Source organism: Zea mays, chromosome 1, assembly GCF_902167145.1.
Source record: "Zea mays cultivar B73 chromosome 1, Zm-B73-REFERENCE-NAM-5.0, whole genome shotgun sequence".
In the NCBI taxonomy this organism is placed as follows: domain Eukaryota; kingdom Viridiplantae; phylum Streptophyta; class Magnoliopsida; order Poales; family Poaceae; genus Zea; species Zea mays.
The window spans coordinates 124,383,732-124,407,641 of NC_050096.1; the positions used below are offsets into that span (position 1 = coordinate 124,383,732).

The window sequence follows — 23,910 nt, forward strand, 5'->3', positions numbered from 1 at the left end:
CACATGTTTTTGTTTGTGATTGATCTCAATCAACGGTGATACCTTTGTATGTAGGAGGGTGGTCTTATGCTGGAAGAGGCTTAAAACCCCTTTTAACACAACTGGCTTACTGATTTTTTTTACAAACAATTTTTTTGTTCGAGTTTTAAATTGAAGATTCCATCTATGTTTTCTTAGATCGTTTTGGCGAGAGGAACACAATGGTAGAGCCCATTATATATTTTAACACAACCGGTTCGAGAAACTAGCGAAACAAGTTTGTTATGTAAAATCAAAGATCAGCATATTTTATGACAATAAGTTGTGTTGTGAGAACCGAGATAACTTTGAGACATCACAGCACATGTACGATAGAAACAACACTTGTGCCCTGCTGCTACTAGTTGGCTTCAATCACACCCTCCTTTACAATAAAGTAGCACTGGTGCACACGTGAATTGTACAACTCGACACACACTGCGGATTCTATATTTATTTGATTATTTCTGTAGTAACCAAACTAACCAAGGACAATAATCTCCCACGCATGCATGTGTGGTGGTCGGTCCATGTCCATCAGAGGTTGAGCACGCATCTAAGGGACTTGCCTTCCTCCAGCAACTGGATGGCTTTGTTGATGTCCGAGAAGGGCATCCTGTGTGTTATGAACCCGTCAAGGTTTATATCCAGGTCCTGTGACACAGCAAATTAAGTAGCTAGCAGGGGTTATTAACTACTCGTCGTCTCGTCGGCGTGCCTCTTTGTTTCTTTAATTTTTAAACGGCAGAAACTAATGTCGCATACCCCGTTGACGCACTTGTCGACGATGGCCGGCAGCTGGGACTTCCCCTTGACGTCACCGAAGACGCAGGCGGTGATCCGACGGCCGTCGAAGAGCTCCATCGGGTGCAGCGGCAGCATCTTGGGCGTCGCATGGATCCCCAGCACCACCGTCAGGCCCCAACCCTGCATATGCGTTGCACAACGTAATACGTTACTAAAATTCAAGGGACTAGCTAGCTAGCTAGCTAGTAAGCAGATCGAGCGTAGTACGTCATGCGTGGACACGAAGGCCTCTCGCAGCACGCCGTTGATCCCGGTACACTCAAAGCTGTAGTCGACACCTCCATGGGTCATCTCCCTGATCACCTGCACATCAACCCGTCATCATTTGAGGTCCTGTATATGTATATGCGGAGGATGGGAGGACGACTACCTCGTGCACCGGTTTGTCAGAGGCCCTGGAGTCGACAAAGTCAGTGACGCCCATCTCTCTCCCTGAAAACACATTTCCTCCATGTCCATGACTCATCAAAATAGCATTTCAGTGTTGTTTGGTTTTTCCAAAGAATGAAACCTCCTTTCGCGTTTCTTGTCTCTTAGATTTTTTCCCCCATAATTTATCTTTCTGTCCTTTTTTTGCCTTTGGCGTTGAAATGTACAATAAAGTTGGTAAATAAATTACGTTGAAGTGCAATAGACGATGCACAGGACCGTACACTCGTTTAATTTGGACGCGTTTTTCTATTAGCAATTTGCATAAGTCGCTATGATGAGGATATTTTAGACAGAGATTGTCCTGAATTGTCCTGAATGATATTTCGTCAACGAGAGAAAGCTAGGTAGTGGTGGGAAGTAGGACAAGCTAGAGGTGTGGCTTCAGTGGCTGACTGGTGGGCTTCACTAATTTGCTAGGCGTGACTCATGGTCATGGGTGACAAGGAGTTAACTGAACCATTAGGATAAAATTTAGGATGATTCTTCATCCTTAAAAAAAGATGCTGATTTCACCCCCAAACCAAACGCATGCTAGCTGAACAATTTCAAACACAAAAAAAAAAAAAGAATCGGCGGAGTACCTGACTTAATCAGAAAAAAAAATGGTTGTGTTCTTCTCGTCTCGTGTGGTGGCTGGCATCACCAGGAAAGTGACACCCTCGTCCTTGAAGTTGACGAGCTAGCTAGTGTGCTCTCTCGTCTCTCCGTGGATGATCTGATGGATGTATCTTTCTACTTTATTGAAACTAAAAAAAATTATCTGCGAGAAGAAAATAGGCAGGTCGATCTTCTACTGCCATTTTGTTATTTTATTCTACGTGCGTTATGTGGGGAGGAGAAAGATTGTATTTTGCCTTTATGTGCACGTACGCGCTTGTTTATTTTTTGTTGAATCAAAGAAGGAAAACAAAGGAGAGGAAGGGTGGCTTCATTTTTTCCGCTAACATAAGGTCTGCCTGCATCAGAACCTGACTGATCAAAACATCAAGTCATGGTTACGTGATGGTGAAATGACATGGCACCTAGTTCTGTAGCCCAGCTGCTAGCTTGACAAGGATGTGGAGATGGGTAGCAAGGGAAGCTCAACTCAACCACGTACGTACGTACGTGGCTCGTCACGCACCTTTGGTGAACTTTTCAGGGTTTATGTCAACACCGATGATCCGAGCTGCCCCTCGTAGCCTGGCACCCTCAGCAACCTACAAAAAAACAAATTCATGTGGTAAATGTAATTTCTTTTTCATAACAGCAGTTATTTATTTATCTTACTGACCGCGAGCCCGACAGCGCCAAGGCCGAAAATCGCAACGGTGGAGCCCGCGGAAACGTTGGCTGTGTTCCATACAGCCCCAACTCCTGACGATGCAACACACACACGCGACAATTACATTATTATTATCTGAACGGGATGAATGAATGATCACTAATTGATTTGCAGCAGTATCTGTCCATATGCAGACACAGCTGATCTGGCATGCTCAGTCTGGCCCATTCCAGTTCAGTTGTTCGTACGTTCACATGTCCAATCCGTCCAGCGAATCCGAATCGAATGTAACCATGTGCGTATTCAATTTTGGCAACCGGTAGGTTACCTGTGGAGATGCCACAGCTGAGGAGGCACATCTTTTGCAGTGGTGCCTCGGGGTTGACCTTGGCGGCGCAGGCCGCGTCCAGCACGGTGTACTCGGTGAAGGTTGAGGTGTTGAGGAAGTGGTAGACCGGCACGGTGCGGCCGGACACGCGGTCCGCTACGGAGAACCTGGTGCCGCCGTCAGAGACCATGGTGCTCTTGGAAGCGTCCACGCGGTAGGTCCCGCACAGGTTTGTCCGATCGGACTCGCAGTAGGCGCACGCCCCGCACTCGCCGTTGAAGATGGGGATCACATGGTCGCCGGCGGCCAGATCCTCCACCCCGTCCCCCACGCTCTCCACCACTCTGTGGAGAGATCATGCATAGCGGGGAGGTCCAAAATGGTAACTAATTTAATGCCGCTGGCTTGCCATATGTACAAATAAAATAGAATACTGTGTGTAAAATTAGAACAAACGACGACGACGCGCGCAGCAGGATTTTGTTTAAACACAAAATAATAACCAAGAAGGAGGAGGAGACGACGAAAGAGACGCACCCGGCTGCCTCATGGCCCAGGATGCGGGGGAACTTGCGGTGCAGCTCGTTCTATCATCATAAATATAAAAAATAGCAGCATCACATGGCCGGCCCAATGCTAGATTATTACAGAATCAACTCTGCGACAAATAACGCAGCACAGGCGTACATATACAAAGAAATACTCCTAGATAACATAACATAACATCACCATTAGTTAGTTATCTTCACGAGGCATGACTATAAGACCTTAATAATTAATTAAGCCATGAATGCAACACGTAGCTACATGGATAGATATTACCTCTCCCTTCAAGAAACTGAGATCGGTGTGGCAGATGGAGGTGAAGAGCAGCTTCACGCGCACCTCCAGGCGCCCCGGCGGCGCCACCTCCACCTCCTCCATCACAAGCGGCTCGCCGGGCCCCCACGCCACCGCCGCTGCACGTACGTATGTGTATACCAGACAGACAGTTGATGATGCCAGCTTTCATAGCCAGTGCCGTCGTCGCCGCCGCGAAAGAAGCCGCAACACCAAATAAAATCGTACTACCTTTGCATTTGATGGGCTTTCCCCCGGTGGAGGCGCCGTTCGCCAAGCTGCTCTTGCCGTTGGCCGCCATGGTGGGGGCTTCCTTCGATGCCTCACTTCTCTCCCCTGGCTGGTCTACTTTTTAGAGAGTGGAGGAAATGAAATGGATGGAGCTCTTGGCTCTAGTGAGCGAGACAAGTGGAGGCTAGCCGGTTGGACTGTTTATATAGTGATGGGCGAGACAGGTGGAGGCAGAGGAACCAAAGCATAATGGTGTTCATTTTTCTCTTCTTCGTTTCCTTGCGTTGGCCGACGGTTTCTTCAATTTTGTTTTTTAATTATACAGTATTTAGAGGCAGATGCGTTTAATATTTCTAGATTTATATCTAGATACTTAGTAAAAGCTGCGAATTCTAAAACACCACTAATACAAATGAGCTCTAATTAGTCTACAATAAGGTCTAATTTCTACGGATGTTTTCGATTATCACGCGCCAGTGATAATGAACTTGTTGGCCCGATTAAAGAAACCTTAGCAGTGGAAACCATCCATTTCTATGTTAGTTTGTTTAAGTGAACCGCCACTAGAAACCGACCATTTCCACTAGCAGTTTGTATAAGGATCCGCCAGTGATGGTCTCGTTTCTACTGACGGTTTCATTACAACAACCACCAATTGAAATGGACGGTTTCCACTGGTGCTTGCATATTCCAACCGCCTATAAACTTTGTTGTATAAAACCCCCTTCTTCCTCCCGATTAGTACTGTTTCTCGCAGCCACCTTCCATTGAAGACGATTTTGGAGGTCCAGATTTCACAAAAATATAAGGAGAGGTTTTGATCTTTATTTTTTTGGAAGAAGCTTGCTAAGAAAAGTTGGTTTCTATATCTCTTGTCAATTTTTGTTATTTATTTCTCAATTTTAGCCACATTTTGGATCTAGGGTTTCACCATGTGTGAGAGAGAAGTTTTTTGTTCATTCTTACTCAATTTTAGCCACATTTTGGATCTAGGGTTTCACCATGTGTGAGAGAGAAGAGTATAGCTAGGTTATTTTCTCTATTTCCTGAAATTAGGTTGCTTAAGATGATTAGATTTTATCTCTCATCTCTCTCAATTTCATGTTTAGTTCTCAATTCAGTTTATCTAAGATATATTTAGTTGTTTAATGAATGGTGCATGTGTTTGTATGGAGAGAGAGAATGATAGGGTTGGTAACTAATATTTTTTGTTTAGTTGCTAGAAAAGGTTAGTTTAACTATGTTTCTCTTGCCAGTTTTTTTTTCATTTTTTGCTCAGTTTTAACCACATTTTGGAACTAGTCTTGCCGAATGTCCGAAAAACACCTTCCCTGAGCTTGTTATCAAAAAACGATTAAAATAGTCCAAGCGTTTGCCGGTCCACCGATCAGCCAGTATGCGCGTTTTGGCGGTTCGCCTTCTTCTCCTGCAGGGCTATATAAATAGACAGGTTGGTGAGAAGTTACCATAACATTCATTGCTATTGCGCCGTTGTGCTGTTGAAAATTTTCACCGAAGCCGAAGCTCTCTGCATTGTACTTTCGAACAAGTATTTCATCGCTTAAGAACAACTTCATCTGAGAGAAGCTAAACAACGAAATGGCCAGAGTAAGATCCACTACAAGGGTATCGTGCGAGAGAGATGAAACTGAAATGACTGAGACAAGGTGGTCGGGGCTGGTTGTGCAGGAAGGAGTTATTGCTGAAGGTACCTCTACTGCTGAAGCTGAACAAGCCATGACTGAAGTTGAGAGTGATAATGAAAGTGAAGATGACGATAGTATTCTGTGTCCAACTAAGCCTAGTCATGTTGAATTTGGGAGGTCTACAGTAAAGGCTGAAGATCTGATTGTGATGAAGAAACTAGGATATTTTGGAGAAAATGATGATGAATTGGTTCCTTTTGCTGGAGAGGAAATAATTCCAGAGCCGAAGGAAGATGAAGTTATGGTATTCAAGAGCTTCTTAAGGGCGGGGCTTTGGTTCCCCCTTTACGAGATGATAGGTGAAGTTTTAAAGAAGTTTGAGATCTATCTCCATCAGGTGACCCCAAACTCTATTATCAGGCTCGGCGTTTACATCTGGGTTCTCCGAAGCCATGGAAAGAGCACTAACGCCGAAGTGTTCTGCTGGGAACATGAGCTTCCGTACCAGACAAAGGCAAGGGCTGACGGACTACACAAAAACTTCGGATGCTACAACTTTGCATACCGAAAGGATACGAAGGCCCCCGTGATAGGCTACCGCACCAAGTGGTCAACTGGATGGACGAATGAATGGTTTTACGTGAAAGCAAACGAAAAGAAAAGGGAAAAACTTATGAGCATGGTGATGAGTCCGCTGCGATTAAACTTCAGCATGACTCGGCCCATGTGCAATATGCAGTTGGGATCTCCTTGTCAGCTAGCTGAAGTGGAATTCAGGGTCGTGGCTGAGCATATCAGCACAAGAGATTTGGTACAAGAATATCTGGCAAACTAGACATTCCCAACTTCTGGTGGCTGAGGGATGCCGAAGAAGAGAGAAGAGGGGAAGAAGTATGAGCTTGTCCGTCTGCCGTATCGTTTCAAGTTTCAGAAAAGATTTAAAGAACCATGCATTGAATGGTTAGAATTGATAGAAACCATGTGTAATGAAATTCTCATAAATTATACAAAGAAAGAAGATCAGTTAATGACTGTTGCCTTCGGCACCCGCCCAAAGCGAAGGCTAAACCGTGTGATGGATGCTCTGATGTTTGAGTATCCTGATTACGAAAGGCTTGATGAAGGGGCCCGAGGAGTCAAGAGGAAGAGAATTGTCAGCATTCTGAGTAGGAATACTATACGGTCGGTTAAAGAAGACCAAAAGGCTTTGAAAAAGCAAAAAAGCTGTATCGGAGCCGAAGGTATCGGCTCCCAAGATACGGAAGCATGTCGAGATATCCTCTGAGAAGACAAAGGTGCAAGATGTGTCGAAGCAGACTATGAGCCCTTCTTCATCTTCTGCTGCTGAGGTCTCGAAGATTTTGAAGGTAATGACTGAACCTTTCCCAACTGCACTGCTAAGTCCTCTGAGGTTGGATCTGACTAGCCTCTTGCAGTCAAGGGAAATCGCTTCGGCTATCGAGGGGAAAAACGGGGGGGGGGCAGAACAACCGACATATGATGAATATAATGGAAGCTATTGAACAGACCCCGCCCTCAGCTTCGACGGATAAAGCTACTATCCCGCCGATGCCGAAGCTACTACCACAGCCAAAGCCGAGAATCTCGCAACCACCCTGTTGGAAATCGACATATTTATATCGAATGTGGTTGTGGAGAAAGATGTAGCTGCAGTGACCTCTAATAAGGGGAAGAAAATTGAAGAAACTTCTTTGGAAAGCATGAGTTTTGACCTACGGCACCTGGGCGGCCAACAACTTTCTGAAGAAGACATATCAGAATTAAAGGAATTTGTTATATCCTGCAGCTACTAGCCTGGATCAATGCTCTTTGACGGGGTTGATGAAGAAATTGTGGGATGCATTCATGACCGCGCCAGGGCAAAAATTATAAGCACTCTGTCCAAGAGCATTGGATTCCCGAAGCTTGAAAAGGATATCAGCTTCTACAGACGTCAACACATCATCGAGAGCTTATTTTACTCGAACTTCAAAGTAAGGCTCCTTTGCAAGTTACCGTTGATACCTTCGTGTTGATTTAGGTATTCTAACTTTAATTCATTTTTACAGAGTTTATTGCTAAACAAAGCTTTGAAAATGCAACAAGATGACGAAGATAGAAAGAATGAAATTGTTGTCAAGGGCTTTGAAGATAAAATCAAGAAACTTGAAGATTCTTTGAAAGAAAAAGATGATTTGTTGCATTCAACCGAAGGGTCGTTTTCCAAAGCTCAGGCTCAAAATGAGAAATTAAGCAAAAAGTTGAAGTACACTCATATACTTTTGGAAGAGAACTCCAGCCGATTCAACCGTGAAACCGAAGCTTTGAATATGACAATCAAGGTTGAGGCTGAAAAGAACCTAAAGCTGAGTGAAGCACTCAAAACTCATAAGAATAAATGTTTTAACTTTGTAACTGAAAGGGAATTAGGCTTACACCTAGTTCCTAAACAATTTTGGTGGTTGAATTACCCAACACAAATCTTTTGGACTAACTAGTTTGCCCAAGTGCATAAGTTATACAGGTGTAAAAGGTTCATACTCAGCCAATAAAAAGACCAAGTTTTGGATTCAACAAAGGAGCAAAGGGGGAACCGAAGGCACCCCTGGTCTGGCGCACCGGACTGTCCGGTGTGCCACCGGACAGTGAACAGTACCTGTCCGGTGCACCAGGGGACTCAGACTCAAACTCGCTACCTTCGGGAGTTTCCAAGGCGACTCGGCTATAATTCACCGGACTGTCCGGTGTACACCGGACAGTGTCCGGTGCGCCAAGGGAGGTCAGCCTCAGGAACTCGCCAGCCTCGGGTTCGCGCGGCAGCCGCTCCGCTAAAATTCACCGGACTGTCCGGTGTGCACCGGACTGTCCGGTGTGCCAGCGGAGCAACGGCTCCCTGCGGCGCCAACGGCTCCCTGCGGTGCATTTATTGCGCGCGCAGCGCGCGCAGACGTCAGGCACGCCCATACCGGTGCACCGGACATCAAACAGTACATGTCCGGTGTGCACCGGACACCCAGGCGGACCCACAAGTCAGAAGCTCCAACGGCTAGAATCCAACGGCAGTGTTGACGTGGCAGGGGCACCGGACTGTCCGGTGTGCACCGGACTGTCCGGTGCGCCATCGAGCAGACGCCTCCAGCCAACGGTCAAGTTTGGTGGTTGGGGCTATAAATACCCCAACCACCCCACCATTCATTGCATCCAAGTTTTCCACTTCCCAACTACTACAAGAGCTCTAGCATTCAATTCTAGACACACCAAATAGATCAAATCCTCTCCAACTTCCACACAACGCCATAGTGACTAGAGAGAGTGATTTGCTTGTGTTCTTTTGAGCTCTTGCGCTTGGATTGCTTCTTTTCTTTCTCACTTGTTCTTGAGATCAAAACTCCATTGTAATCAAGGCAAGAGGCACCAATTGTGTGGTGGCCCTTGCGGGGAAGTTTTTTGTTCCCGGCTTTGATTTGAGAAGAGAAGCTCACTCGATCCGTGGATCGTTTGAGAGAGGGAAGGGTTGAAAGAGACCCGGCCTTTGTGGCCTCCTCAACGGGGAGTAGGTTTGCAAGAACCGAACCTCGGTAAAACAAATCTCCGTGTCTCACTTGCTTATTCGCTTGAGATTTGTTTTGCGCCCTCTCTTGCGGACTCGTTCTTTATTGCTAACGCTAACCCCGGCTTGTAGTTGTGTTTATATTTGTAAATTTCAGTTTCGCCCTATTCACCCCCCCCCTCTAGGCGACTATCAATTGGTATCAGAGCCCGGTGCTTCATTAGAGCCTAACCGCTCGAAGTGATGTCGGGAGATCACGCCAAGAAGGAGATGGAGACCGGCGAAAAGCCCACTACAAGCCACGGGAGCACTTCATCGGAAGAGTCCCGCACCAAAAGGAGGGAGAAGAAGAAGAGCTCCTCCAACAAAGGGAAGGAGAAGAAATCTTCTTCTCACCACAAAGAGAAGAAGGAAAAATCTTCTTCCCACAAGCCGCATCGGAAAGGCGACAAGCACAAGAGGATGAGGAAGGTGGTCTACTACGAGACCGACACTTCATCAACATCGACCTCCGACTCCGATGCGCCCTCCGTCACTTCTAAGCGCCAAGAGCGCAAGAAGTATAGTAAGATCCCCCTACGCTACCCTCGCATTTCCAAACATACACCTTTACTTTCCGTCCCATTAGGCAAACCACCAACTTTTGATGGTGAAGATTACGCTAGGTGGAGCGATTTAATGCGATTTCATCTAACCTCGCTCCACAAAAGTATATGGGATGTTGTTGAGTTTGGTGCACAGGTACCATCGGTAGGGGATGAAGACTATGATGAGGATGAGGTGGCCCAAATCGAGCACTTCAACTCTCAAGCAAATACTCCTCGCCTCTCTAAGTAGAGAGGAGTATAACAAAGTACAAGGGTTGAAGAGCGCCAAGGAGATTTGGGATGTACTCAAAACCGCGCACGAGGGAGACGAGCTCACTAAGATCACCAAGCGGGAAACGATCGAGGGGGAGCTCGGTCGGTTCCGGCTTCACAAAGGGGAGGAGCCACAACACATGTACAACCGGCTCAAGACTTTGGTGAACCAAGTGCGCAACCTCGGGAGCAAGAAGTGGGACGACCACGAAGTGGTAAATGTTATTTTAAGATCTCTCATTTTTCTTAATCCCACTCAAGTTCAATTGATTCGTGGTAATCCTAGATATACTAAAATGACCCCCGAGGAAGTTATCGGGCATTTTGTAAGTTTTGAGTGCATGATAGAAGGCTCGAGGAAAATCAACGAGCTTGGCGACTCATCCGAAGCCCAACCCGTTGCATTCAAGGCAACGGAAGAGAAGAAGGAGGAGTCTACACCAAGTCGACAACCAATAGACGCCTCCAAGCTCGACAATGAGGAGATGGCGCTCGTCATCAAGAGCTTCTGCCAAATCCTCAAGCAAAGGAGAGGGAAAGACTACAAGTCCCGCTCCAAGAAGGTTTGCTACAAATGTGGTAAGCCCGGTCATTTTATTGCTAAATGTCCTATATCGAGTGACAGTGATCGAGGCGACGACAAGAAGGGGAGAAGAAAGGAGAAGAAAAGATACTACAAGAAGAAGGGCGGCGATGCCCATGTTTGTCGGGAATGGGATTCCGACGAGAGCTCAAGCGACTCCTCCGACGACGAGGACGCCGCCAACATCGCCGTCACCAAGGGACTCCTCTTCCCCAACGTCGGCCACAAGTGCCTCATGGCAAAGGACGGCAAAAAGAAGGTTAAATCTAAATCCTCCACTAAATATGAATCCTCTAGTGATGACAATGCTAGTGATGAGGAAGATAACTTGCGTTCCCTTTTTGCCAACCTTAACATAGCTCAAAAAGAAAAATTAAATGAATTGGTTAGTGCTATTCATGAAAAGGATGACCTTTTGGATTCCCAAGAGGATTGTCTAATTAAAGAAAACAAAAAACATGTTAAGGTTAAAAAGGCTTATGCTCTAGAAGTAGAAAAGTGTGAAAAATTATCTAGTGAGCTAAGCACTTGCCGTGAGATGATTGACAACCTTAGAAATGAAAATGCTATTTTAAATGCTAAGGTTGATTCACATGTTTGTAATATTTCAATTCCCAATCTTAGAAATGATAATGATGATTTGCTTGCTAAGATTGATGAATTGAATGTATCTCTTGCTAGCCTTAGAGTAGAAAATGAAAAGTTGATTACTAAGGCTAAAGAACTAGATATTTGCAATATTACAATTTCTGACCTTAGAACTAAAAATGATATGTTACATGCTAAGGTTGTAGAATTAAAATCTTGCAAACCCTCTACATCTATTGTTGAGCATGTATCTATTTGTACTAGATGTAGAAATATTGATATTGATGCTATTCATGATCATATGGCTTTAATTAAACAACAAAATGATCATATAGCAAAACTAGATGCTAAAATCGCCGAGCACAACTTAGAAAATGAAAAATTTAAATTTGCTCGTAGCATGCTTTATAATGGGAGACGCCCGGGCATTAAGGATGGCATTGGCTTCCAAAGGGGAGACAATGTCAAAATTAGTGCCCCTCCTAAGAGATTGTCCAACTTTGTTAAGGGCAAGGCTCCCATGCCTCAGGATAACGAGGGCTACTATCTGTACCCTGCCGGTTATCCCGAGAGCAAAATTAAGAAAATTCATTCTAGGAAGTCTCACTCTGGCCCTAATCATGCTTTTATGTATAAGGGTGAGACATCTAGCTCTAGGCAACCAACCCGTGCCAAGTTGCCTAGAAAGAAAACTCCTATTGCATCAAATGATCATGATATTTCATTTAAAACTTTTGATGCTTCTTATGTGCTTACAAGCAAATCCGGCAAGGTCGTTGCCAAGTTTGTTGGGGGCAAACACAAGGGCTCCAAGACTTGTGTTTGGGTACCCAAAGTTCTTGTTTCTAATGCCAAAGGACCCAAAACAGTTTGGGTACCTAAAGTCAAGAACTAAATTTGTTTTGTAGGTTTATGCATCCGGGGGCTCAAGTTGGATACTCGACAGCGGGTGCACAAACCACATGACCGGGGAGAAAAGGATGTTCTCCTCATATGAGAAAAACCAAGATCCCCAACGAGCTATCACATTCGGGGATGGAAATCAAGGTTTGGTCAAAGGATTGGGTAAAATTGCTATATCACCTGACCATACTATTTCCAATGTTTTTCTTGTTGATTCATTAGATTACAACTTGCTCTCTGTTTCCCAATTGTGTCAAATGGGCTACAACTGTCTTTTTACTGATGTAGGTGTCACTGTCTTTAGAAGAAGTGATAATTCAATAGCATTTAAGGGTGTGTTAGAGGGTCAGCTATACTTGGTAGATTTTGATAGAGCTGAACTCGACACATGCTTAATTGCTAAGACTAACATGGGTTGGCTCTGGCACCGCCGACTAGCCCATGTTGGGATGAAGAATCTTCATAAGCTTCTAAAGGGAGAGCACATTTTAGGTTTAACAAATGTTCATTTTGAGAAAGACAGGATTTGTAGCGCATGCCAGGCAGGGAAGCAAGTTGGAGTCCATCATCCACACAAGAACATCATGACGACCGACAGGCCGCTTGAGCTACTCCACATGGATCTATTCGGCCCGATTGCTTACATAAGCATCGGCGGGAGTAAGTATTGTCTTGTAATAGTGGATGATTATTCTCGCTTCACTTGGGTATTCTTTTTACAGGAAAAATCTCAAACCCAAGAGACTTTAAAGGGATTCTTGAGACGGGCTCAAAATGAGTTCGGCTTAAGGATCAAGAAAATAAGAAGCGACAACGGGACGGAGTTCAAGAATTCTCAAATTGAAGGCTTTCTTGAGGAAGAGGGCATCAAGCATGAGTTCTCTTCTCCCTACACGCCACAACAAAATGGTGTAGTGGAGAGGAAGAATCGAACTCTATTAGACATGGCAAGGACCATGCTTGATGAGTACAAGACACCGGACCGGTTTTGGGCCGAAGCGGTCAACACCGCCTGCTATGCCATCAACCGGTTATATCTTCACCGAATCCTCAAGAAGACATCATATGAACTCCTAACCGGTAAAAAGCCCAACATTTCATACTTTAGAGTTTTTGGTAGCAAATGCTTTATTCTTGTTAAAAGAGGTAGAAAATCTAAATTTGCTCCTAAAACTGTAGAAGGCTTTTTACTTGGTTATGACTCAAACACAAGGGCATATAGGGTCTTTAACAAGTCCTCAGGACTTGTTGAAGTTTCTTGTGACGTTGTGTTTGACGAAACTAACGGCTCTCAAGTAGAGCAAGTTGATCTTGATGAGATAGGTGAAGAACAGGCTCCATGCATCGCGCTAAGGAACATGTCCATTGGGGATGTGTGTCCTAAGGAATCCGAAGAGCCTCCAAATGCACAAGATCAACCGTCCTCCTCCACGAAAGCATCTCCACCAACTCAAAATGAGGATGAAGCTCAAGTTGATGAAGGGCAAAATCAAGAAGATGAGCCACCTCAAGATGATAGCAATGATCAAGGGGGAGATGCAATTGATCAAGAAAAGGAGGATGAGGAAGAACCAAGGCCGCCACACCCAAGAGTCCACCAAGCAATCCAACGAGATCACCCCGTCGACACCATCCTCGGCGACATTCAAAAGGGGGTAACTACTCGATCTCGTGTTGCACATTTTTGTGAACATTACTCGTTTGTTTCCTCTATTGAGCCACACAAGGTAGAGGAAGCACTTCAAGATTCGGATTGGGTGGTGGCGATGCAAGAGGAACTCAACAACTTCACTAGAAATGAGGTATGGCATTTAGTTCCACGTCCTAACCAAAATGTTGTAGGAACCAAATGGGTCTTCCGCAACAAGCAAGATGAGCATGGTGTGGTGACAAGGAACAAAGCACGACTTGTGGCCAAGGGATATTCCCAAGTCGAAGGTTTGGATTTCGGTGAAACCTATGCACCCGTAGCTAGGCTTGAATCAATTCGCATATTATTGGCCTATGCTACTTACCATGGCTTTAAGCTTTATCAAATGGACGTGAAAAGTGCCTTCCTCAATGGACCAATCAAGGAAGAGGTCTATGTTGAGCAACCTCCCGGCTTTGAAGACAGTGAGTACCCTAATCATGTTTATAGGCTCTCTAAGGCGCTTTATGGGCTCAAGCAAGCCCCAAGAGCATGGTATGAATGTCTTAGAGATTTCCTTATTGCAAATGGCTTCAAAGTCGGCAAGGCCGATCCTACACTCTTTACTAAAACTCTTGAAAATGACTTGTTTGTATGCCAAATTTATGTTGATGATATTATATTTGGGTCTACTAACGAGTCTACATGTGAAGAGTTTAGTAGGATTATGACACAGAAATTCGAGATGTCGATGATGGGGGAGTTGAAGTATTTTCTAGGATTTCAAGTCAAGCAACTCCAGGAGGGCACCTTCATTAGCCAAACCAAGTATACTCAAGACATTCTTTGCAAGTTTGGAATGAAGGATGCCAAGCCCATCAAGACACCCATGGGAACCAATGGGCATCTCGACCTCGACACGGGAGGTAAGTCCGTGGATCAAAAGGTATACCGGTCGATGATAGGTTCTTTACTCTACTTATGTGCATCACGACCGGATATTATGCTTTCCGTTTGCATGTGTGCAAGATTCCAATCCGACCCTAAGGAATCTCACCTTACGGCCGTAAAACGAATCTTGAGATATTTGGCTTTTACACCTAAGTTTGGGCTTTGGTACCCTCGGGGATCCACTTTTGATTTGATTGGTTATTCGGATGCCGATTGGGCAGGGTGTAAGATTAATAGGAAGAGCACATCGGGGACTTGCCAGTTCTTGGGAAGATCCTTGGTGTCTTGGGCTTCAAAGAAGCAAAATTCGGTCGCTCTTTCCACCGCCGAAGCCGAGTACATTGCCGCAGGACATTGTTGCGCGCAATTGCTCTGGATGAGGCAAACCCTGCGGGACTATGGTTACAAATTAACCAAAGTCCCCTTGCTATGTGATAATGAGAGTGCAATCAAAATGGCCGACAATCCCGTCGAGCATAGCCGCACTAAACACATAGCCATCCGGTATCACTTTTTGAGGGATCACCAACAAAAGGGAGATATCGAGATTTCATACATTAATACTAAAGATCAATTAGCCGATATCTTTACCAAGCCTCTTGATGAACAAACTTTTACCAAACTTAGGCATGAGCTCAATATTCTTGATTCTCGCAACTTCTTTTGCTAGATTGCACACATAGCTCTTTTATATACCTTTGATCATATCTCTTTTATATGCTATGACTAATGTGTTTTCAAGTCTATTTCAAACCAAGTCATAGGTATATTGAAAGGGAATTGGAGTCTTCGGCGACGACAAAGGCTTCCACTCCGTAACTCATTCTTCGCCATCACTCCAAGCATCTCTCTATTCTTTGGGGAGAAATGAGAATTCAAAGCAAAAAGACTTCATCTTAGGTATAATCTTAACTCATTTTCATATGCCCAAAGAGGAAGGTAATTCTAAAAGGGCTCTAATGGTTCCGTTTTTTGCGATTCATGCCAAAAAGGGGGAGAAATGAGCCCAAAGCAAAAGGACCGCACCACCACCAATTTCAAAAACTTAGTGTTTTCCAAAAGTATTTATTAATTGGTATCCTATTGTGTTCAAAAGGGAAGAAAGTAGTATTTTTAAAATATATATCAAAACCCTCTTGAACACTAAAAGGAGTATCTCATTTAGGGGGAGTTTTGTTAAGTCAAAGGAAAAGCATTTAAACCGAGGGGAGAAAATTTCAAATCTTGAAAATGCTTTGCAAACTCTTATTCATTTACCTTTGACCATTCGCAAAAGATCTTTGAAATGGATTTACAAAAGGATTTGCAAAAACAAAACATGTGGTGCAAACGTGGTCCAAAATGCTAAATAAGAAAGAAACATTCCATGCATATCTTGTAAGTAGTTTTATTGGCTCAATTCCAAGCAACCTTTACACTTACTTTATGCAAACTAGTTCAATTATGCACTTCTATATTTGCTTTGGTTTGTGTTGGCATCAATCACCAAAAAGGGGGAGATTGAAAGGGAATTAGGCTTACACCTAGTTCCTAAACAATTTTGGTGGTTGAATTACCCAACACAAATCTTTTGGACTAACTAGTTTGCCCAAGTGCATAAGTTATACAGGTGTAAAAGGTTCATACTCAGCCAATAAAAAGACCAAGTTTTGGATTCAACAAAGGAGCAAAGGGGGAACCGAAGGCACCCCTGGTCTGGCGCACCGGACTGTCCGGTGTGCCACCGGACAGTGAACAGTACCTGTCCGGTGCACCAGGGGACTCAGACTCAAACTCGCTACCTTCGGGAGTTTCCAAGGCGACTCGGCTATAATTCACCGGACTGTCCGGTGTACACCGGACAGTGTCCGGTGCGCCAAGGGAGGTCAGCCTCAGGAACTCGCCAGCCTCGGGTTCGCGCGGCAGCCGCTCCGCTAAAATTCACCGGACTGTCCGGTGTGCACCGGACTGTCCGGTGTGCCAGCGGAGCAACGGCTCCCTGCGGCGCCAACGGCTCCCTGCGGTGCATTTATTGCGCGCGCAGCGCGCGCAGACGTCAGGCACGCCCATACCGGTGCACCGGACATCAAACAGTACATGTCCGGTGTGCACCGGACACCCAGGCGGACCCACAAGTCAGAAGCTCCAACGGCTAGAATCCAACGGCAGTGTTGACGTGGCAGGGGCACCGGACTGTCCGGTGTGCACCGGACTGTCCGGTGCGCCATCGAGCAGACGCCTCCAGCCAACGGTCAAGTTTGGTGGTTGGGGCTATAAATACCCCAACCACCCCACCATTCATTGCATCCAAGTTTTCCACTTCCCAACTACTACAAGAGCTCTAGCATTCAATTCTAGACACACCAAATAGATCAAATCCTCTCCAACTTCCACACAACGCCATAGTGACTAGAGAGAGTGATTTGCTTGTGTTCTTTTGAGCTCTTGCGCTTGGATTGCTTCTTTTCTTTCTCACTTGTTCTTGAGATCAAAACTCCATTGTAATCAAGGCAAGAGGCACCAATTGTGTGGTGGCCCTTGCGGGGAAGTTTTTTGTTCCCGGCTTTGATTTGAGAAGAGAAGCTCACTCGATCCGTGGATCGTTTGAGAGAGGGAAGGGTTGAAAGAGACCCGGCCTTTGTGGCCTCCTCAACGGGGAGTAGGTTTGCAAGAACCGAACCTCGGTAAAACAAATCTCCGTGTCTCACTTGCTTATTCGCTTGAGATTTGTTTTGCGCCCTCTCTTGCGGACTCGTTCTTTATTGCTAACGCTAACCCCGGCTTGTAGTTGTGTTTATATTTGTAAATTTCAGTTTCGCCCTATTCACCCCCCCTCTAGGCGACTATCAGTAACTCAATGCACTACTAGATTAAAGAGTATATTCAATTCAGTCGGAGCTACATCCGAAGAAGCTAGTCTTGTTGCCAAAGATATCCCTGGAGCACTTGAATGCGTCGAGAAAGAGGTTGGCATCCTCGATGAAGTCATAACTGGTCACGGTGACTTCTGTGCGCTAGTAGCTTCTCGTGGTACGGCTGCCACTTTCATAAAAGTCGGGTGCAACCATGCAAGGGCCGTTAACAGACCAAACTTTACCCTGTCTCCAGCTGACCTTATTAACATTCGGCCGAAGCCCTAAGCATTGGCAACAGATTTATTACCCAGATCTGGGCGAAGGGCGGCCGAGAACTAGCTAGAGATGAAGCTCGAAATCTGCTTAGTAAGGTATAAAAAATATTTTTACCTTTGCACTTTTATTTTATACTTTATCTTACCACATTCCTTAGTATTTGCCTTTGTCATTCTTCAGGATGATGATACCAAAAGCTAGCAGACCGAAGCTATAACTGAAGCATTAGAGGAAACTTCAGAAGCTTCATTTGCTAGTATCTGTAGAAATACTTTTTGGGAACTCTTTGTGGAAAGAGATGTATTATTTGACAAAAATTGTAATTAACTATGAAGAAGTAGTTGTAAATATTTTGTAAATGCTTGGTAATGCTATTTTACCTTTCCTCCTCGTGTTATCTGCTTTGCTGTGGATGAAACAACTGCTTGTAGCTTTTTGAGCCGAAGGCGAAAAACACCTTCCCTTCTTTTCATTCACATCGAACCACCTTTCGATCATACTCAAACATCAACTTCCTCATATGCAATGAGATGAAGCATCTTCGTATATAGAAACCTTCGCTTTTCCTGTTAATGCTTTGTGCTTTATGTCATGATGATGAATCTACGGATGCCTAATGCATGTTTGTACGAATGCAAAAGATGATGTAATGAAGCGTGCAAATGTGTGCCGAAGGTAAAAAAATTCACACGAACGCATACACAGACTCTGCATCCCCTTAGGAACGACTTTGGAGTCTCTTCACCTTTTACTTAGGTGGTACTTCAGCTTTGCATTCCCTTGGGGAATGACTTTGGAGCTAAGCTCTGCATCCCCTTAGGAACGACTTTGGAGCTTCTTCACCTTTTACTTAGGTGGCATTTAAGCTCTGCATCCCCTTAGGGACAACTTTGGAGCTTCTTCACCTTTTACTTAGGTGGCATTCTAGCTCTGTATCCCCTTATGGGCGACTTTGGAGCTTCTTCATACTTTTTTATACTCGATGGTGTAATCCCAGATCCTTACATTTTACATGTGGGGGAATTTGGCCCTTGTATTGCTCAGGGCTGCACAAAAAAATTGCAACCTATGGCTCCATTAAAAACCTTTTTCCCCTCTTGAAAGGAAAATTGTGTCATAAGGAAAAAGTAAGAAAATTACAAAATTTACACATAATATCTCCAAAGCTCATATGCATTCCAAGATCTTGGAATGTCATTGTCGTCCATGTATTTCAACCTGTATGACCCAGATCTTGACGAAGATACCACCAAGAAAGGACCTTCCCATTTAAGCTGAAGTTTCCCCACTGTATCCGGGTTAGCCACTCTCCGAAGTACGAAGTGTCCTGGCTTGATATTCTTTAGTCTTACCTTTCGATCACGGTATTTGACTATTTTGGCTTGATACTTATTGATGTGTTCTATTGCCTAAAGTTTGGTCCCTTCTATGGTATCTTTTGTTATTTTACAATCATCTTCGTCTTCTGCTGAAGCTAAGGTCCTTATCGAACCCGCTCTTGCTTCTTCTGGTGTTATTGCTTCGTAGCCGAATAAAAGCTTGAATGGGGGAAAATCCTGTTGACATTGAGACAACAGTGTTGTGGTTCCATACCACTTTTATTAGTTTATCTGGCCATTTTCCTTTTAGCTTATTAAAGATTGACTTCATTATTCTTGTTATTATGATTCCATTAGCACGTTCTACCGGTTCATTTGATTCTGGATGTCTTACAGATGCAAAATGTATTTTTGTACCAATTTCATCACAAAAAGCTTTGAACATTTCAGCATCAAACTGAGTTCTGTTATCGATTGTAATGGCCTTCGGCACACCAAATCGACAAATAATATTCTGCCAGAAAAACTTCTGGACCGTGGCCGAAGTGATTGTAGCTAGAGGTTTAGCTTCAATCCACTTTGAAAAATACTCCACCGCTACCACAACGTATTTTAAATTTCCTTGCGCTGGTGGAAGTGGGCCTAATAAATCTAGACCCCACCTTTGCAATGGCCAAGTGGGCTGGATTAGCTAAGTTAAAGACGAAGGTTTTTTTTATCTTTGGCACACTTCTGACAGCTTTCATATTTTTGAACTAAATCCGCTGCATCCGATGCTGCCTTCTGCCAATAAAATCCTTGTCTGAAAACTTTTACAAGTAAAGGCCTGGACCCAATATGAGCTCTGCGTAGCCCTGCATGTATTTCCTTCGTTAGCTCCTGACCTTCGGTTCTAGACAAACACTTCAACAATGGAGAGCAAACTCCTTGTTTATACAATTCTTCTTCTATGATTATGTAAGGCCTTGTCCTAGCTTTCATTCTTTTGATATAAGCTTCGTCGTTCGAAGGACAGTTGCCTTGTAAGAAGGATACAATCTCAGTCCTCCAATCTTCATTGTGCACTGGTGAGATTGTAAGCACAACTCACTCCATGATCTCAACTGAAAGTGCTTTTATTGTTTCAAAAAATACTTTCAAAGGTAATGGGAACCCCTGTGCCACTGACTTAGCTAATAGATCTGCACGTTCATTTTCTCCTCTTGGAATAGATCACTGATAGCTCAAGCGAAGGTGGTCTAGTTTATTTGAAATATACATACCGCTACAGAAGTCAATTCGGTGAGCCAAATGGAAAATGGCTCGAGGCCATCGCGGCGACCGCTGATGATTTATTGGGGGCTTATACGAAAGTCGAAGACGAAGCCATGAATATTGCCTTCGGTGCCCGTTGAAAGAAAAGGCTGAATACAGTTTTTGATGTTATTGGCTTTGCCTATCCTGATTACTGCTTTCTGGCTCAGAAGCATTTGGCGAAAAAGAAAATTGCATTATTGACCCCCTCTACCACGCCGCAACCAATGAAAATGAAAATTGTGACTCACCGAATGAAGTCATACGTTTTGGAGAGGGCTGCTATTCTGCCTGCTGCAGGGATCTCAAAGATAGAGGTCGTTGAGTCTACCGAAGATATCTTCCCAACTTCGGAGGTAATACCTGCTGCAGTAGCCAAAGTTCCCACCATTCAACTAGAGAAAACAGAACCACAGAGCTCTAAGACCGATCAGCAGCTGAAGCTGCAGAGTCCTCCAACAATGCCGGGGTTGTCAAAGACAACAACCGTTCCAGCGGCGACTCCTAAGAAAGGGAGGAGAATGGCCAGCGTTCTAGATGATGTGCTGAAACCTTCGAAGATGACTACTCCTGCTCCTACTAGGGTTTCCAAAGATAAATTTGAAGAATTAGGAGAAGATGTCGCTGCAAGCGCTGCTCCTGCCTGCGCTAAGGACGGACCTTCAGAAACTAGGCCAATAAAGCAAGTAAAGGAAAGTCTGCCAGAGAAGTTAACACTGCCGATACCCGAAATGGTGTCAACCGAAGATCTTGATTTTATCATTCGCCACGCTTCGGGAAAGCAACTGACACAGAGGCAAGTTGTCGAGGCCCAACATTACGCCAAGGAACTGAAATATCCTCGAGGGTCCCTAGTTTATGAAGGTGATGAAGAATACGACTTTCTATACTGTCTTCTTGACAGCAAGGAAATTGATGTCTGTCGAGAGATGATGGATAAGATGGGTTATCCGAAGCTTGAGTTTAGGCTATCCTTAATGTCGAAGGACCATCTAGCAGACAACTTAGCATACAATAGTCTGAAGGTTTGTGCTTACTATCCTTATCAATCTTTTGGTAATCATTTCAAGTATATTATTTGCTCGTATTTAATAAACATTTCTTTTATTATTATGGTCTTTTTAAGCAAAGCTTTAAAAGCCCAAAAAGATTGCGAAGATGAGAGCACGAAAATAGCCTTCGGGAATTTGCGCTCAGAGATTATAACTCTTCGAAATGAGGCGCTTGAAAAAGATAAAATCATGCTTTCTTTGGTTGAAAGGTTAAAGGCAAGCGAAGCTAGCTTGGCCAAATTCTCCGAAGTGGACCAAAAATTCTTAAATTTGAGAAAGAAAAAGAAGCAGATGCAAATCGTATACCTGATCTGGAATATGCCTTGTCTATTCAAGTTGGATTGCATAGATCCGAAGTAGTAGGATTGGAAAAGAAACTTGATGAAGTTACTGAAAATTTCAACGTCGAGCAATCGAAACGCGAGATATCCGACACCGAGCGGATGAGGGTTTAGAAGAATGTTGAAAAGCTTCGGCATGCGAAGGAGGAATGCTATAACATTGCAATGCAGTGTTCAGACAAATTAAAAAAATGGTTTTACTAGTGTTGGCGCGTTCTCAGCTCAGCGAAATTTCATTCGTGGTGACCTCGAGGGTGTACTCAAATGGATTGAAGGAGAAGTCGAAGCATTCGACGAAGTTCTCTCTGGTAGGGGGGATTCTTGTTGCTTGTGTAGGTGCTTGGGGAGCTGTATCTTTACTTGAAAAAGGTGGTTGTGACCATGCGAAGGCTGTAATTCAGCCAGACTTTTCAGTTTCAGCGACTGACATTAAGGAGCCGTCAGCCGAAGCTACTGCCCTTAGTGGGAAATTCTATTATAAAGTGTGGATGAATGGCGGTCGAGAAATGGCAGCGAAGCCACTAGGCAAAATGAAGAAGAGTCTCATCTTGCCTCAGAAGAAGCAAGAAAAGCTGAAGAGGCCGCTGAGCGTGAAAGACGTATAGGTATGTTTGTCATATTTTAGCTTCGCAAGTATGTTAGTTTCGTGCTTGACAAAAACTTATATTTTGCTGCAGTTAAACTGTCTCCTCCTCCAGAGTCATACAACCCTAAGGCCGATCTAGCCCTGAAGGGTACTCTCGATGAAATCGGAATAGCGAATGCAGCAATTGATGAAGCTGTAAATAGACTTCTAAACGAAGCTGCTGAGAGAGTTCTAAAGGAGGATGATTAGACTATGTATAAAGACATTTGCAGAATTTTGTATGGTTTTTTATGTAACAAACAATTGCAATCTTTGTGTCTCATGATGTAATAAATTTCTTTGTGTAGCATGAAATTGTCATACGTACCGTTTTTGAGCCGAAGGTGAAAAACACCTTCCCTTCTTTTCACGCATCATAAAGAAAAATCCCTATTTTGCCGAAGCAGCATTATCAAACTTGAAGGTCTTGCCATAAGTCTTACATAAGAAATACCATTGCCGAAGTAACAATATTGGTCTCGAAGTTCTTGTTGTAGGTCTTGGATGAGGAATTCTTTACCGTTTAATAGCAACGGGTAAAGTTGCAGCAACCTTTTATAATTCTTTGTCAAAGAGATGGTTAGCTTTGAAGGTTAACCATTGTTGATGAAGGAGAAATTTCTTTTCTTTTCCACTATTTTGAATGATGCAAGATGATGAATGATGTGGTGTTATGATGCAGCATGATGCGATGATATGATGGAACAAAAAATAAAAGAATCTCGTAATAGTAAGACTCTGCATCCCCTTTGGAACAACTTCAGATTCTCTTCACCTTTTACTTAGGTGGCATTTAAGCTCTGCATTCCCGGAGGAATGACTTTGAAGCTTATTCACCTTTTACTTAGGTTGTATTTTAGCTCTGCATCCCCGTAGGAACGACTTTGGGGCTAAGCTCTGCATCCCCTTAGGAACGACTTTGGAGCTTGTTCACCTTTTACTTAGGTGGCATTTAAGCTCTGCATCCATGTAGGAATGACTTTGGAGCTTTTTCACCCTTACTGTTACACTCGATGGTGTAATCACATATTTATTACAACATGTCGAAGGTTACACCTTCTCAAATTGTATCTCAGGCAAGAACCTGAAATTGAGAGAAATGAAAGTTACAATAGGTGTATATGAAAATTTTTAACCCAACCCCTTTGTAGGTTTAGTAAATGTGCCTTGACTCTGGAACAGTGCTATTAACTGTATGAGCTTTGGACTCTTCTCTTGCATCACGTTGTTGCTGAATTTGACGCTGCCTTTAGGATTTTGGTTATGGGACGAAGTTGGAGCCATGACCGGTGGTTGTGGCAAGGCCCAAGAAACTGGAGAGTGGCTTGCTGAAGCTATTGAAATGTGGGATGTGAAAATGGTTGTTGATTTCCCACATACTCTAGAATGTATGGGGAATAACACGAAGCAGTACACAAGCCTTGTTTTGGCTCATTTTGCCGTGCTTCGGCCTCAGCTATCTCCTTTTGCTTCTGTATTGTAACTTGGCAGGTCCAAGTTGTGTGCCCCTTATCCTCTCCATAGAACAAACAGAACATC

At 44.1% G+C, this 23,910-nt stretch overlaps 1 protein-coding gene across 1 annotated transcript; it reads right to left on the minus strand.

Annotated features, from left to right (window-relative positions):
• Positions 1-246: 246 nt before the first annotated feature.
• Positions 247-4,085, minus strand: LOC100383565 (putative alcohol dehydrogenase superfamily protein). The gene is made up of 10 exons (NM_001176213.1): positions 3,921-4,085; positions 3,672-3,808; positions 3,387-3,436; positions 2,850-3,193; positions 2,531-2,613; positions 2,381-2,456; positions 1,196-1,257; positions 1,033-1,128; positions 784-945; positions 247-672 (listed from the first exon to the last, which is right to left on the minus strand). Exons 1-10 carry the CDS (start codon positions 3,988-3,990, stop codon positions 556-558), a joined length of 1,197 nt encoding a protein of 398 aa, NP_001169684.1. The 5' UTR covers positions 3,991-4,085; the 3' UTR covers positions 247-555.
• Between the last annotated feature and the right edge of the window lie 19,825 nt (positions 4,086-23,910).

Coding starts and splice junctions, on each gene's coding strand:
- LOC100383565 (NM_001176213.1), bottom strand. CDS start 3,990: ATGGCGGCCAACGGCAAGAGCAGCTTGGCGAACGGCGCCTCCACCGGG. Junction 3,809..3,920: donor AAAGCCCATCAAATGCAAAG/GTAGTACGATTT, acceptor ACGTACGTGCAG/CGGCGGTGGCGTGGGGGCCC. Junction 2,614..2,849: donor CAGCTGTGGCATCTCCACAG/GTAACCTACCGG, acceptor TTGCATCGTCAG/GAGTTGGGGCTGTATGGAAC.